At 43.6% G+C, this 16,915-nt stretch overlaps 1 protein-coding gene across 3 annotated transcripts in view; it reads right to left on the bottom strand.

Annotated features, from left to right (window-relative positions):
• LOC116686665 (homeobox protein cut-like 2) overlaps positions 1–16,861 on the bottom strand; it is a 102,165-nt gene extending 85,304 nt beyond the window's left edge. For 2 of the 3 annotated variants that reach the window (XM_032511687.1, XM_032511689.1), the window contains exon 1: positions 16,416–16,861. In XM_032511687.1, the coding sequence (XP_032367578.1) occupies positions 16,416–16,478 (63 nt within the window). In that variant the 5' untranslated portion in view covers positions 16,479–16,861. Of the gene's footprint in view, positions 1–15,660; positions 16,142–16,415 lie in introns of those variants that run through there. The other variant, XM_032511688.1, reaches the window with a different exon arrangement.
• Between the last annotated feature and the right edge of the window lie 54 nt (positions 16,862–16,915).

Here is a 16,915-nt window from a genome sequence, read left to right as displayed (position 1 = left end):
CCCCAACTGTTTGTTGGCTTGGTCATCTACTGCTGTGCTGAGAGCCCAGTTGGCCGGTGCATTGTTAGCTCTGCAAGAGGTCACTGCACCTGACCAATAAGCTGTTATTAATCCTCACAAAGTCATCCATTAGCCCATCCAATTTTTATGACCCTCTTCTTTATTAGATGAGCTATCAGTTGTCCATATTTGGCAGAAATATGGACTTCCTCATCTGGTCTCCAACACTCCCATCTTCCCGGAAGGTGTTGGCGTGCTGGGCCAGGTAGAGTGAACCTGAAGTCCAGCCAGGGGAGTGGGGGGAAGGGCAAATCTGCCAGTCTCCTGGGGTATTCCCCACTGCCCCGTTACCTCCGATAAATCTCAGTGCTTTACGATTAGGTACATAAAATGAGTCATAGATCTGGACGGTAAATAAGAGCTTGTCAGTGGGGCTGACGCCAGGCCCAGCTCCTCCTCCACCTCCTCCTCTGCCAGACAGTCCCTCTGTACCCCGGCCATCAGACTGCTGCTATTGAGCTGGGGCTAAAAAGGCTCCAATAAATAAGCCGGATATTTCCCTCAGGACGTCCACGGTGCCACCCTGAAGCATGCTTGCATACCCTGAACAAACAAAAACGTCCAGCATCAAAAAACAGGACTGTCTGGATGCTAACAATGTTACATTTCTTGTTTTTCCGAATCATTTTCAAAACGCTCTTGCGCTATTTGTTTCTAATTACTTCTCTCAAAAACAGAACAGCCAGGAAGTCAATGGATCAATCCATTTCAAGTATATTCTAACTGTATGCTGGACTCCAAGACACTGATGTCTTTTAATGGACCTTCAATCCATACTTGCAATTACGCATGCAAAATCTCCCATTAAGTAACTCCACTTACAGTGTATTTACTCGGTGCTGTTTGGGTGCTTTTCAGAGTGCGTCTTCTGTGAGGCTGAGAGAGCAGTGGCGAGATGACCTGAGGGAGGAGGGATGGTCTCCAAATGCACTAACACAATGATGGACACTTCCTCTGCAGCGCCAGCTAATCATTGTTGCCGATTCGTTTACACTGGTCCAAAATGACTCCCTGAATGACTGCCTTTGCATATTAAACAGACAAACAGACAATAGGGACACACTGTAGGAGGACATGAGAGCGGCTAAACACCAGCAGTGTCATGAGAGTCTGGGGAACAGTAGACTCATAATGCTCTATGTACAAATGGGAATCCACCGGCTGATTGATAGCATATTAAACAGAATTGTGTTACTGCCTATCCACTGCACATTTTGACAAGGCACCTGCAAAACTGTTTTCAACATACATCAGCACCTATTCAGCATAACTGCATATAAAGTGCACCGCATCTCTCTGTACCAGAAAAAGGAGGCTATCAGGAGAAAGAGGTCTGAAGAGGAAAGCAGAGCGAGTGCATGGCTACAGGCACGCAATCAGCTAAGAATTCAAAATCTCGCCCAGTTTATACAGTTCCATAATCAAAGAGCAAAGAAGGAAACAACGCCATTGGCACAGCAGCAACGAGATTCAAAACATTTTCATTAGTGAGCGAAAAAAGAAAAAGAAAAAAAAAAGTACTTCTTAGTGAAAGCATTGCTTCTTTTTGGCATTAGTTTGATGTTTCAAAAAGGAAGATTAGATTAGAGGACAGGGGATTTCATGTCAAGTCTGAACTCTGCAAAAGCCTTTTTGTTTTTACTAGTTACACTATCTGATTTATATTGTTGTTTATCCAATTGTTTTATCCATTCTCAGTCAGAAAGTGGAGCACCAAAAATATGAAGCAATAGTAAAGCTCCAATAAATCAATGTAATTCAACTAATTAATTACCATGTATTGCCTCGGCCAAGGAGGTCATGTTTCCGGGTTCTATTTTGTCCGTTTGTTTGTTGGTTTGTCAGAATTACATACCTACTATGGAGCTAGATTTGTTTCTTTATTACATGCGAGAAAATAAATGATCCGAGAGGAAAAAATGAGAGAAAAGGTTATCACACTGATAGAAAAAAAGCATTTTATGAGAGAAAAAAAAATTGAGAAAAAGTTTTCATACCAATAGGATATAATATTTGAGACTAAAAAATAATTTTTTAAAATTATTTCTGAGAGAGAAAATCTCTCTCAAAATACTTTTTTAAACTCTCAAATATATATATGTTTTGCTATCAGTGTGAAAACAATTTCTCTCAAATAAAAAGGTTTCTCTCGAAACATTTTTCTTCTCGCTCTCAAAACCTAGGGCTTTGCTCTCGATGCAGTTTCTTGCTCTCGTCTCAGGATTTTTCTCTCGCTGTGAAAATAATGTGATGGGCGGGGCAACGTTCCTATTGGCCGGTTGGGGGTGAGCACGGTCTTGTCTTGGGAGTCGATCTGAATCATACCCCCATTGTGACCGCCATAGACGCTCTGCCTTAGTGGAGCTCGGGAGCTAGCATTAGCTAACTAGCAGCCAGCCCACTGCTAAATAAATACCTTTTAATTAGCTAAACACTTTTTAAAAGTCAAACTGAAACCCTGGCGGTGAGCACCAGGTCCTGCAGCCGCAGACGGACCGCCATCAGTGGGTAGAAGGCATGCCAAGTTCTGCATCCCTGCCAAGACTTGCATCCACAAGGGAAAATGATTTCATAAAAGGCAAAGTAGCTACTGTTTAGAAGCTAGGCTATATACAATTCTTTGTCATGTTCATCAGTGATGATCATAATTTAAGAACGTTTAGGGACATCAATGTTTTATTATCATTTCCTTGCTACCTGGATGCAATTCTTGGCTGCAGTGAGGGTTAAGAGATGCATTATTCAGCAGAAAGTATTGTTGCTGCCCAAGTGGGTGCAATTCTTGGCAGGGATGCAAAATGTGGGCACGACATCAGCAAAGCAAGCCCTGGTCATGGCCGCTGCTACCGGGTGTGGGGCTCTCCGTGGCCCGCTGGAGCTCCGGTCAGATCAAGGTCTGCAGCGAAGCTTTCTAGCAACGTTTCCACGCTGGCCGATCCCCACTGATGGCGGTCTGTCTGCGGCTGCAGGACCTGGTGCTCACCGCCAGTGTTCCAGTTTGACTGTTAAAAGTGTTTTAGATGTGGGCTGGCTGCTAGTTAGCTGATGCTAGCTCCCCCCGCTCAACTAAGGCAGCGCATCTATGCCGGTGTCAATGGTGTAATGACTCAGATCGACTCCCATGACAAGACACCCGACTGGCCAATAGGAACGTTGCCCCGCCCGTGACATTATTTTCAAAGCGAGAGAAAAATCCTGAGAGAAGAGCGAGAAACTGCATCGAGAGCAGAAGAAAATCGTTTCGAGAGAAACACATTTTTTTGAGAGAATTTTTTTTTTTTCACATTGATAGCAAAAAATATAAAAAAAATTCTCAGAAATAAGTTTAAAAATTTAAATTTTATTATGAAACCTTTTTTAGTCTCAAATATTATTTTTTGCCAGGAAAACTTTTTCTCTCAAATATTCTTTTTCTCTCAGACCATTTATTTTCCCGCATGTAATACAGAGACAAATCTAGCTCCATACCTACCCGATTTGCATGGAAGTTGGTGTTAGGGTGTAGCATGGGCCGAGGAGGAGGACATTTTGAAGAGAAATCCGAACCACAGGGCAGATACACTAATTATTCTTCCCTTTCATTAACATTACGAGATAGGGCGTTTGTGTTGCATTCATGTTGTGTTGGATTGATAAGAAAAATGAGTTCCCCACTGTGAAATTTCCGCCTGCATTAACATTGTGAGATAGGGCACTGGTTTTTCAGGCGGATTCATATATATATATATACTGCTTAGTTCAGCTTGGCGTCGGGGTTGTATTCGCTATGACAACCACCTCGCTCTACATTATCCCTTACATGTTATTGATTTGCTTCCTTACTGAAAATATGGTCATTTGGGTCAATCATGATATCGATCATTTCTTTTTCAGGATACTGAACTCTTATAGTTAATCAAATTTATAAACTAACAATATATTTCCATTAAGGTTAAGTAATATCAGACTACCAGTACCAGTGTACTCAGGGCTGCATAGGGGACCAAGGAAACAACTGGTATTAGACAGCAGTATGCCAATGTGTAATTTTGTCTGTATGTCACACTGATGCCATCTTGTTAATACGCAAACATGTCATCATATGTCAGGGTCAAAATTGCATTAATTAGTGCCAGTGTCATTTGACGATTTGTTATTTTGTAAATATGTCAATATGCCACTCAATATGTCATTATGTCCGCTAACCTCGATGCCAACCTTTATGACCTGACGTCACCGTTTAGAGACGTCTGAGCTCTGCGTTTATGTGGGTTTATGTACTGTAAATTGGATATGCTCTTCCTGACTACAGTCCATTGTCTTATTATCCACGTAGCTGGAACCTTCTGTTTATGTTATTTCAATTTCTCCATCACTGCTCCTCTGTTGTATTGATCGATGTCATGTGCTCAGTCTTAGCTTTCATTACTACAAAGTGCTCTGGAACTTGTTTTGAAAAAAGCTACACACATTTCATACTGCTATAATACTATTACTCACATATTCTACTATTATTATAGTTTTTATCTGGGATCCATGTTCATTTTCATTCTGCTGATTTGTCTTCCTCGCCAAAGTGTCTGTATCTTTTACACCGTGGGACCCTCAGCCTCCCATCTTTCGAGACCGGTTTCACATTTTGCCAACACTATGTCTGGAAAATTTTTAAAAAATTGGCTCCGGTTTTTACTCACTTTAGTGTTTTCTAAATTCTTTTAGTAGTATTGTAGCAATAGCATGGAGAAAGTGATATTTTATATTTGCACTTTTAAGTATGTTTGTGTTCATCATAACATTGATTGATCTTTTTGGAGTTGGATATGTTGATTTAACCCCATTGGGACAGACCATTATTGATTTTACACCATATCGCATCATTTGACCTTGGTTACTGGAACATTTCACTGTTTAAAAAGGACACTGTGAAGGCGTCTATTTTTGAAGCGTAAATTTTTTGCCTGTGCAGTGGTAAGGACGCGACTTCCACTATATGTCATTTATGTTGAAATACAGGGCATCGAGGCTTTTTATATGGAGACAGAAAAGTGGAATATGACATCAACCACCCATGACGAGCGACACGTTACATGTTAAAGTGGACCTCTATAGTTTCATACTTGCAGGACAGTAATTACAATTCAAAAAAAAGAATCTTTAACCCTGACCTTAACATACTGAACGCTCTTCGGAATGATCACACAAATAATATTGGGGGGGGGGGAGGGGGGGTTTGGGAACCAGATGTGCAAAAATGAGCAGCACTCAGAAGAAGGATTACCTCCTCATAATTCTGTCTACGCATTGAGTCATAACTGGACGTCGTCAGCAGTTGCGGCGAGGTTCTGAACATTAAGTTTATGGGCTTCTCATTATTTAACATGTTAGGGTCTCCCCACAGCCCAATGAAATGTTGATGGCAGTGTTACTGCTAGTTTGTCGGCTCCTCACTCCTACTCACTACTTATGCAGATGCAAATGGTGAAAAGTCTCTTTAGACAGACCCACATTTGCACAGGAAAAGACATTAGACTGATCCACCTTTCTGCTCTGATGTGAATAAATATTCAGGACTGTTCTTCCAAAGGGCACGACCAGAGAGCGTTGGATTTGCTACAGCCTTGGTGGTGGTGGTGATGGTGGTGGTGTTGTTGTTGCAGACATGCATGATGAGGCCAGACCCCTGCCTGAACAGGCCAAGGACTGCAGTGGTGCAGTGATCTGAACTAGCCATTTCCTGCCTCTTCATCTGCATACAGTAAAAAACAAACATTCCTGTAAATAAAGACGGCTGTCCAGCAACTGTCTTCCCAGCGACAATGGTATTGACCGTAGTCAGATGCTCCGCTGATTAAAAATTGATCCATTTTGAAAAATCTAATCAACTGAATAGGATTCTTTCATACGTGGGGTGGGGTTGGGTGCATTTGTTGGGGGGAGGTTGACACAGCTGCTGACACAGAGAGGCAGACCTGTTATTAACCCCTGCACCTCCATGCAGCCCCCTGCACCCTGATCCCCAGTTCACATCCCCCTGCGCCCCGGGACTAGACATGGCCCAGACGGTCTGAATTATTCAGCAGTCAGAGAGAGGCTCCAGCCACTTGGCCTGTTAATGCCTGCCAGTAGAGGCTGGTGGCTATAATGGCCAGTCCAGAGGAGCCCCAGTCCCCAGTGGACCAGAGGAGGGCTACTAACGCTAGGCTGCAGGGGATGTGAGAGCGAATTCATCAGGGGCTGAGGTTGCGGCAGGTTAATGATGCCGCACGTCTAGACGAACGCTTGACTCACACCCTGCCAAAAAGGCAGTTGGGGGGGATGGCATTGGGAATGCAATAATATTTTTTATCTTTGAAGGGAGAACAAGATTAAATCTTGGGACTTATTTATGAAAGAGCAGCATTGTTGACTTTGACCATGATCCACAATTGACCTGAGGTTCCCCCTCTCTTAAAAATAACAGAACACAATGAATATCTGCAAACCCACCGACGTGACCAGACCTCATGCTATATTCTGGTTGTCCCCCTTTTATTTAAAGGCTCAATGAGAAGGAAGTGCAGGAAGTAACCTTTATCACAAATGGATCAACTGTTCTGACATAGCTGAACGACATTCATGACACAGAGATTAAAAGATTGTCTACACAACCCAACTCTGATTACCCACAAACCCTTCTCATCATCCCAACAGCTGGAGAGGGCCCTCAACTCCAGCACAAAGTCACTCAGTAATCAGGGCATGTCCCCCAGAGAGAGAGGGGGAGGAAGCTCCGGGTGCGATTCTTGTTTGGGAGCGGCTCAGGTTGCTATGTGGTCTATCACCTTGGTGATCACGTGCATCCGCTCGGTGTCTCTGAGAGTGTAAACACAATAGGAGATACGGGACATGACAAAATGACCCCCTAGGTGCAGCACAGATGATCCAGTCAAAAAAAGCACAAGACATGATCTGGTTGGCATCTACCTGGAGGATTCATAATAGAGAAAGCACTCAGACAAAAAGCAATCATTGTTGCACAATAACTCTCAGTCATCATTCACTGTGAGGACAAACGCATTACAAAGTCCAAGCAGAGAGACAGAGGAAGGTGTTCTTACTATCATCCGCTGGAGATTTATGCACTTAAAGGCTGACTTCTTTGAGTGAGTGGGCTCAATAAGTCTGATGAAGCGGAATGAGTTTAGCCTTCAATAGGTACTATCTGTGCTGGACTGCACCACCACAACACACATTCCTCCCTTATCCGGGATCTGATGCCAAGCACAGTTAGTGTTGAGGTCAACATCACTGCCATGATTGAACCAAACCAAGGGCATCCCACAGAAGGCTACAGAAGGGACACACCCCGCGTCCATTTACACTAAAGTCATTTCCCCAGCTCCTCTCACTCAAGGTGACAAAGCACATCATTCAGAGATCCATGCGAAATGATCCTGATGGCCGTCATCGCAGCACAGGCTCCCCCACATTTAATCAAAACAGGGCAGCGAAAGCAGGCAGGGAGAGAGAAGCTCCATCAAAAATACAAGACATCCATTCAGACATCCAAGCAGAAATGTCTCAAATGTAAGGGCAAAGCAGAGAACCACGTGCATTGCAAATTATTTTTGCTTGGCTGCAGCTTAAAATCCCATGCTTGCTTATCATAAAGAAACACTGTTCACACTCTAAATATTGGTACAACATTAATAGTCAATTGCATCATTTCCATGCAGCATCAAGCTGAGATGAGCTAAACATTCCTCTGAGGTCTGCACAGATCTCCCGCAGCCAAGTGCTCAGGAGGACCCAGAAGACTGTCCACTTCACATGCATGTCCCCTGGTTTGTCATACAAGTTGACCCCCCCTCCCACCTCAACCAAATGTCTGTTCCTTAGGCATACTCTTCCTCCTCTCGCATACAGCAGAAGCCTGAAGCAATGTTTAGCTAAACCTGCTGGCCTACGTAGGCAGGGAGAGTCCCCAGAGGGCTGAACAATCAGACAATTTCAAGATCATGAAGCATTAAACCAATCCCGGCAGGGTACACTAATTAAACAGCCGAGCCCGGCACAGCCAACCAATCCCCACAGAGCAATTAAATCCATCCCCTCTAAAACACTGTGGAACCTGTCTGGGGAAAACTGCCGAGGAGTGAGAGAGAGGAGAGAAAGAGGGAGAGATGGAGAGGGGAGGGGAGGAAAATATCATGAAATTCTTCTAGAAAACTAGAAGAAGAAAAAAACTATAGGGGGAATGCGGCAAGAGGCTAACAAGGGAAATTGAAAAAGGAGCGACTCAATTTCGTTCTTTGTTCTTTTCTCTATTTTTCCCATTAAAATTCAAAATGTCTGCTGGGGGGGGGGTGAGTCTGTGACCACATTTAAATGCAAAAAATAGTGACCCTGTTGCGATCAAAAGTTGCATATTTAATTAAGATTACAAGGTCTGGAAAGCACTCGTGAGACTGAATGGAAAGACAGAATAGCCTCAAGGCCTATATTACACACCGGCAGAGCTGCTAACACAGTTGCAAACCCTGATCAATACCCCGATACCCTCCACTACGAAAGTAAATGAACAGGTGACAAAGGAGGCATGACATCACTGGGCTTTTCAGGGAGCAACAAAACCAGATAAACGGAGAGGCAGGAGACAGTGGAGAGATGCAGACTAATTTCGGGGCGATACTGTACCTCCTACACACCCCAGCAATAACTCATTAGACTGCATGTGTTAACATATATAATTGCTGCTGTTAGAATGGATAATAAAGGAATAGGGTGATGCATTTTTAACAAAATTAAATGGCCAGGTGGGCAAATTCTCCTGATTTGCTGTGTCCCTGGGGAGGCTCCCACAAGGTGCAAGTGTATTTCGGTGGTGTTGAAGAGGAGCCGAGAACGCCAAAGGGGGTAGGATTCGAGAAGGATTCGGACTGCAAACCGGAGGTGTGGACGGGGAGATAGACTTGCTCTTTTCTCTCCCCGTATCAGGCGGTGTATAAATCACAGAGCCCAGCTTCATGTCTCCACTTCCTGTTCCTCTCCATTAAAAATGATAAACTGTACCTCTTGAAGCCACTCGCTCGCTTTAGGGTCCCAGTCTGCACCTTTCCTGGTGAAGAAGCGGGAGTGCGTGGCTCAGATTTATTCTATCCCCTTCTTTGTTGGGGATGAATAAGAGAGTAATTAACTGTGTGGGGGTAGCAGCTGCACAAAGACGAGACCGGCTAACACAACAAGTCCTGATCCATCTGCTTTGCTATAACACACCTTTTTGTTTTATTTTGATAAATAACAGCACATCTGCTTAGTAATAACAAACGCTGGGTTAATACATAAAAGACCACCAAGAGGCCGTCTATCCTGGGTCTTCTCTCTTCCCACTTAAATGAGGACAAATGGGTCTTACGAACGGGTGGCATGAACAAGGCTATTCCTCCGATCTGGTAAACACACTGAGCAGTGGCACATAATGAGAGCGGCTGAGATCCCCGAAGACAACCTGGAGAAGGCAAGTGAAGCATTGATCTCATGAGCATGCTGGGCCCAGGAGCACCCTTCACACCATGCTAACCTGAGCTACATGACAACCAACATGAGAAGACACACACACACACAAACCACACAAAAAAAACTGCCATTTGCACATTTGGGGTAAGAAAAAAAAAAAGAAGTCTGGTCATGGAGGACAAATTGGACAACAGAGTAATGAAATGTAGCAAGTGAAAGCCTGCCATATGCAGCTGAGGCATGCTAGATAGAGAGATGGAGAGGCCGAGAGAGGGGAAGGCAGAGAGGGAGGGCAGTGGGATTCATCGTAAGCCCAGTGAAATGAACAAGAAAGGACTGTTGCTCAATACGTCTGCTGTGGCGTCAGACAGTCAAAACAAATAAAGCCAAGGCCGCGGTGGAGGAGCGCAGCTCAATATGAACTTGCTGGGCTTGGGACTGGCTGTCAGTGGGGAGAAAGGACACAGCTTTATGCCCACGCCGATGAGCCATTACCTCTCCCCTCCTGGTGCTTCCGCTTGGCTCACTGTGAGGGAAGAAGAGGCTGCCCTACTGCCGTGGAGCCGTCCTCCAGCAGACTAATGTGTCCCTGAAGTTTTGTTAAAGCTGGTTATTTACTCCTGCAAAGCAATTGCTCCAGCCTAGGGGCAGCGGAACGGAGAACGCACTGCTATGAAAAATCTGGCGTCTCTAGCTACGAAGCACTGTCAACTACCAAGGGGGCGTTCCTGCTGAAACACGGGGGTTATTGTTTTTTTTTGGCCCATCGCTTCATAAGAGAAGACATTTAAAAAAACAGCTTCCAAAAGCAGATATATTTAGGCAGGTAGCCAAAAGACCAAAACGTGACAAATTCTTGGCACTCATTAGCCACAACAATTAGTGATCAATACAATGAAATCATAGGTCACCTGGTGTCAATCATTTCAGCTGCTCTGGTTCAAGGAAGTTTAAAAGGTAATTTCCTCCAAATTATATTTAAAAAAATAGGAAGTTTGGTTTTGTTTGTTCAGGTTTCGAGGGATCAGTCTCTGAGATCTCTGCTCGATTAATGAACACTTAAAAGCAACATCTCTTTTCTAGAATAACAATATCCCGCTGTCTCTGTAACATCCACAGGGCATGCTGTCGACAGTTTGCAGAAACTATATATTTGGTAGAACCTGGGGCTGCATGATATGAGGAAAATATCTAATTGCGATTTTTTTGACTGATTTTGCGACTGCGATATGATTCACAATATTGAAGGAAAAGATCATGTTTGTATCATTATTCCCATTTTTATTGACTAATATTAAATCTTAAAAAATGATAATAGTAAATGATAATAGTGTGCCAGGAAACAAAGATGTTTTCTGTAGTGTGTAGGATAGGATGTGTAGGCCGGGACGTCTATGCAGCACCACAATACCTCATTCAGAACGGTTTGAAGCATATTGTGCCTTTAAGAAATATTGTGCCCCTCTGCAATTTGGATATTGCACTAGTCCATATTGCGCTTTTGATAAAACTGCGATTAATTGTGCCGCCCTAGTAGTAGCGACTTCCAATGAAAACTGCTTACAGAGAGGATTCTAGCCCTCCATGCGCATAACGTCGCTGCATCGCTATCTGCTAGAAGTCAGACATTTTAGTCACTGTTAAAAGCTCACCTGGTGGTAAATAAAAAAAAATCAGACAGGTGGGAGGTAACAATATAAAAATACACAATTTAGTCCAACTGACAAAAGGTCTCTTCCATCTATAATCTGTAACAAACATACAATATACATTATGCTTCCATCACAGCGAATGCAAGCCATGTTAAATCAAAGATGGCGTAGAATTCCTTTTTTGGCTTACCTGTGAGTCGAGTCATGGCTCGAGTGCTGCAGTGTGCTCAGTGCTGCCACTGGTGGTCGGAAGCTACATTACCACAACACTGCTAAATAAAATAGCATTCTCTTTTACGTAGCTTCCATCTTTGATTTGACAGGGTTTGTATTGCTAGGAATGGAAGAGAGTTTTTTTGGTCAGAGTAAATCATGTGTTTTGTGTTGCTTCAGACCAACCTAATGTTTTTTACGACGTCATAGGTCACTAAAGAAGATTTTTAACATTCTTCCCGTAACAAATTGCATGAGCCGATCAGGAGCTGAAAGGTCGGATTTTGCGAGGTACTGATGCAGAACAGTGATACGTAGCATGATGGTGTCTTGACAGACACTTGCTGCAGTTGTCATTTGTTTGAAAGCTCCGAATAACGCAAAGAAAATTGCATTCAACCGCGTTGCATCGAGGTGGATGCAGAGATCTCCGAGGCGTTCGTGTCAAAACCTGGGAAGAAAATAACAGCAAAGCTTAACGCGTGGCTAAAGTAAAGTGAGAAAAGACATTTTGGTTGTAGTTTGAGTGAACCAATTCATTAAAATAAAGCTTTCAGGACATTTCAAGCATGCTAGTGCTGATATACATCATCACGGCAGGCTTCTCAAACAGCAGCACATATACAGCAGTCTGCAAACAGGAGCACGAGCAAGGCAAAATGATTGGATAGGTATGGAAATCTACTTGAAGGAAGGTCAAAGTGATTAAGCTGACATTAATGACAGGCCTAGTCTTCCTGTGAGAATGCTCACGGTAGCTGTCTCTAAACCCATTTGTCATTCTGCTTCCAACGCTGAAGCATCTGCTTTGAAGTCTCTACCACTAATGCTACACAGAGAGGTTAAACAGCTTAATGCTGAAGTCTATTTCACTCCTCTCGCTCTCTAATGTTCCCTGCGTTTTATGTACCAGGGTTATGGCTCCTGGATTTCACATCTCAATTTGCCCCAGATAGTCCTGTAAAAGCTCCTCTCTTTTTTATTTTGCTTTGTTGTCACTGTCAAAAGAACAGAGGGGCAACCCGAAAGATATGGGACCGTGACAGACATGTCCCACCCATCGATTCACAGAAGTGGTAATAATGAAAGCATGTTAAGAAATGTTTATATGGGAGGCATGCATGAATCTAACCATTGCTGATTATGATGATGGGGCAGCTTCTACATTCAAACACAGCACTTAATCTGCTGGGGATTTTTTTTTAAGACCTGACAACAAAACACAAGTCTCGAAAAATGAGATAATAAGCACATATAGCACCCACAGTGGAGGTCAGCTGGAAAGCCTTTTCATGTCTATCACAGCATATGAATGGAATGATACAGTCATTATGATAAATAATACAAGATCTGAGGCGCTCTGGACTTCCTTCTTCTCCCCTACAATGAGATTATACTGATGCATGTGACATTAACAATATCAGCAAACAAATATATGAAAGCATGAATGAAATGGAGACAGAGAACGATTCTCACAGCCAATTTGAGATTGCAGAGTTGGTGTGAGCGTGTGTGTGTGTGTGTGTGTGTGTGTGTGTGTGTGTGTGTGTGTGTGTGTGTGTGAGAGAGAGAGAGAGATACTGGCAAACAGCACACAGAGCAGGCTGGCAGCGGAGGCAGCCAGGCTCACAGGCTGCAAAGCAATTTCACTGTTTGGCAATACTGTTGTCTCTGTGTGCGGATTAGAGCTGACACCAGAGCAACTGAGTCATGCTAAATGTAGTACAATCACAAGCTTTTGTTCCTGATCTAAAACCCCTACTGCCTCTTAGATTCGTGGGAGAGAGAATGGAAACAGGGCTAAGGAATGGTAACAAATAAGTGGAGCATTATTTCGCCTTATGAGCGCAGCATTGCGACATCGCTAAAAACAACAAAGGGATAAAAGTCACTGGTAGTAAAGGCATGGAGCCAAAGTTTTCTGAAGTAAAATCAAATACAAAAGTCTTTTGTGGTCTGATTTGAGAATTTGACTTGTGAGTCCTTCTTTCCGAGTATTGAAAGGGAAATTAAAAAAGGTAATAATATGTGTGATACATAATTAATTAATACAGATGGGACAGGACGCTGCATTTCCACCAGGTTTTACCATTCTCATCACCTGGCAAAGTCTTTCTGCAGGCCCAATGATCTCTCTCTCTCACTCTCTGTCTGTCTCTCTCTCTCTCTCGCTCTGTCTGTCTCTCTCTCTCTCTCTCTCGCTCTCTCTCCAGGTACTGTATTGGCCCAGAGTTTTTTGGGCCTGCCAGGACCTGGCAGGACAGACCCTGACCCGTCCTTTCCACGCTCGCCCACGGAAATGCCATCTGGCTGGTGTGAATGATTACCACAGCAGCGGCCGGGTGACCTGCAGCCAGCAGGAACCAAGGTCACTCCACCTCGGCGCTTCGCACTTTCCCTGCCCTCCTTTCATCCGCCTGCAGGTGAATTATTCAGCCTGTACAACTGGGAGGCACAAATCTACTGCACAAACACAAAAAACTGCACTCTCAGTTTACTGGTATAACTTGTAATGAGAAAATAAATGTTCCTGTGTGGTATGCTAGAATAAATAGCTTGTAGATGTCCTCTGATATAGCAAGAGTACCGTTCTACATGGGCTTAGATGGGGCAACAGCCGTAATGATTTTACACTGCTAGAACCGGCTCCAACCATGACTGAATGAGAAATAAGTTAATTAATTGATTCCTGACATATGTAGCGGAGGATGTCACATTTAAGCTACAGGCATGTTTGCAACCAGAGGCTTGTAAGGATATTCACCAGAGCTGCTGACTATAAGAGGATGTAATCAAATCCATGCTCACCCTGTGAATTATGAAATGTTTTAGAGTTAAAGAAACTGAATTTCTGCCAAAAAATTAAACCACCACTATCAACACGTGCATGTGTTTGGCGAGCTGTCGTGGTCAACTGTCACATCACGTTACATCACATTACAACCACCAAAAATTCATATGATTAACAAACCGACTCAAAAGCATCAAAAAGAGTAATTTTACAGACTAGACTTAGAAGACAAAGTTAATGTGCGTTTATTATATTTGCTATAAATCAAGCCAATGTGTGTGCATTTGAGCTTTTTTTCCCTCTTTTGACGACTTTGTCTTTTTACAAACTGTTTGCACAATTATCCATGTAATTCAGTGTCCTTATGGTTCACTATACCCTCTGGACTACATGGAAATACAATCTAAAATCTTATAACTTAAAAACCAGTGATAGGTTGCAAAGGTGACCACCTAAATTAATATAATTAATTATTTAGCCACCTTTATAAACTGTCAATAATCAATTTGCAAGATTTAGGGAGGCTACTACTATTCCACAGCCAGTGGTATCAACGTTAATTTACAAGCGGATAAGGTCATTCAAGGAAACCCAAGCATGAAGTAACACTTTTCAGCAGGCATCATTATTATTGTTATTTTATAAATAAATGGCTGTATGCCTTATGATGGTCACAGACTGGAGGCTACCCTTTTATATACCAGTACATCACTGCTCATGACACTAGGTAATGGCTTGGGCATCCTGAAGGGGCAGTTCAGATGTAGCTCCTGGGCTACTCAAGTCACATTTAATGAAAAACCTTGAATGTATACATCTATCATAAAATGTCCCATAGTCCTCTGGAGCCGGGGTGAAGCAGGATGATAGCCCGCAGAGAGGCTCCATGAAGCCGCAACAACAATAGCTCCCTCGCCCCTCTGGATCCCTGCCTAAATGAGAGAGAGGGAGAGAGAGAGGTCCAGCGGCTGGGAGCTGGAATAACACTCGACCAACACAAGACAACCGAGAGCCACCAGATCTGATTTCTCCTCCTCGGTAGGCTAGTCTTTTCCGAGGGACACGGACTGCCATGCTCCTGTCATTTCTCATGTTACAGAACATCAGTCAAACGGCAGAGACGTTGCCCTTGCGCCGGCCGAGGCTGATTTACAAACATTAGCGGGGAATACAATTACACAGCCCCCCTCCCCGGCCGAGCAGCTCTATGCGGCTTCAGGAGAGAGAAGAGGAGGGGGTGGTGGAGTGGAGTGGAGTGGAGTGGACACTGAAAACAGCGTTTAGCTTTACCAACCTTAATTCAGCGCTTGCTTTCAGAATTACAAGCTTATAGCCTGTCGGCATTGTGGTTTATAAATTCAACTTTCAGCCCAGTGGTTTAAGCTAAAGGCTACGGAGCTGACATGCTAGTTAACAGGACTATATAGGTGGCTATACGTGTTATGGCTGTGATACAAACAAACTGCTCACCTGCCACATTCTCCACGATATTAATTAGAAACATGTTTGTACAGGCGATACAGTCCATCGCTTCAGCGTTCAAACACGTACCCTTTTTTTGTCTTTTTCTTTTTAAACTGGTTGTATGTTACACTGTTAGGGGCTAACGTTTCTAAATGTAGGCTACAGCCTACACAAATGGATACATATTTTCAATAAACGTCCGAACAGAATATCTAATGTGCACAAAATAAACTTTCCCAATCGCACATAAAAACTTCCCAGCGTGCAAATCCTTCAAAATGCGAAAAATGTAAGATTACAACAATTGTAGGCTGTTAACTGAAAGATGCAGCAGCAACGCAACGGAACGTCGACACAAACCGCATAAAACATTAAGCTGGGTGGAAAAAGTTACAGCCTATGTCCAAGAACAGAGATTCAGGGGCGCATTAAAAGTTTCCGTACATGTAAGTACGCCGGTTCTGGTCGCGGACAATACAGAGTAAAAAAGGCAGAAAAGCTAATGGCATCAGTGCTGTCCGCGGTGCTGATCCCAGATCGGTGTGGCTAACACAGAGGCTGTGCTGCTCCACGGTCGCTCCACCGCGGATCAATGATTGAACTGAACAAAGGCAGAAGAGAGATCAATTTCTAATAACTATCAATGCAAACACCGCTAGCTTTCGCCTTACAGTCACCCAAAACGAAACAACACGCACAGAGTACAGTAACAAGACATACCGCTGGCAAAATAAGCCGACAAAGGTGAAAATAGCACTAACCTGAAGCCGCCGTAGATCAAATTTCTTCCAATATTGAAACATCGATCCTACATCGGCGGCCATCTTGGGGGATATTGAGGAGATTTTTTTCAGCGGCTGCAATAAATATGTGGGCTGGATTCCCCCTCGTTAAACAACGTTTACGATCACCGGTCCCACTTTAAAAAAAAACAACGAACTGACTTAACACGAGACTCCACCGAAATGTTTGACAAGTCTGCCAACATGTTTTTGTGGAAGTAAGAAGGAGAAAAAGTAGGGTGGACGATATTTTTGGTGAACTGCCCGGGTCTTTGAAAAGTAAAGAGCAAGTGTGTCCGTGCCTCCGTCCCCAACATTTACTGGACAATTGCACTTGATTTTGCTTTGGCAAAGTTATCAATACTGACGTAAAGCCCGGGGTTGATCAATACCGTCTGGAAAAGGGGAAGGAGATGATGTGTAGATTAGTGGAGTTCAGGGAATTTAGCCAAGCCTACTCCCCCCCCCCCCCCCCCCCC

This window comes from Etheostoma spectabile, unplaced genomic scaffold, assembly GCF_008692095.1.
Source record: "Etheostoma spectabile isolate EspeVRDwgs_2016 unplaced genomic scaffold, UIUC_Espe_1.0 scaffold433, whole genome shotgun sequence".
NCBI lineage: Eukaryota > Metazoa > Chordata > Actinopteri > Perciformes > Percidae > Etheostoma > Etheostoma spectabile.
The sequence above is the reverse complement of the archived record's forward strand: the minus strand, read 5'-3'. Positions and strand labels throughout refer to the sequence as shown.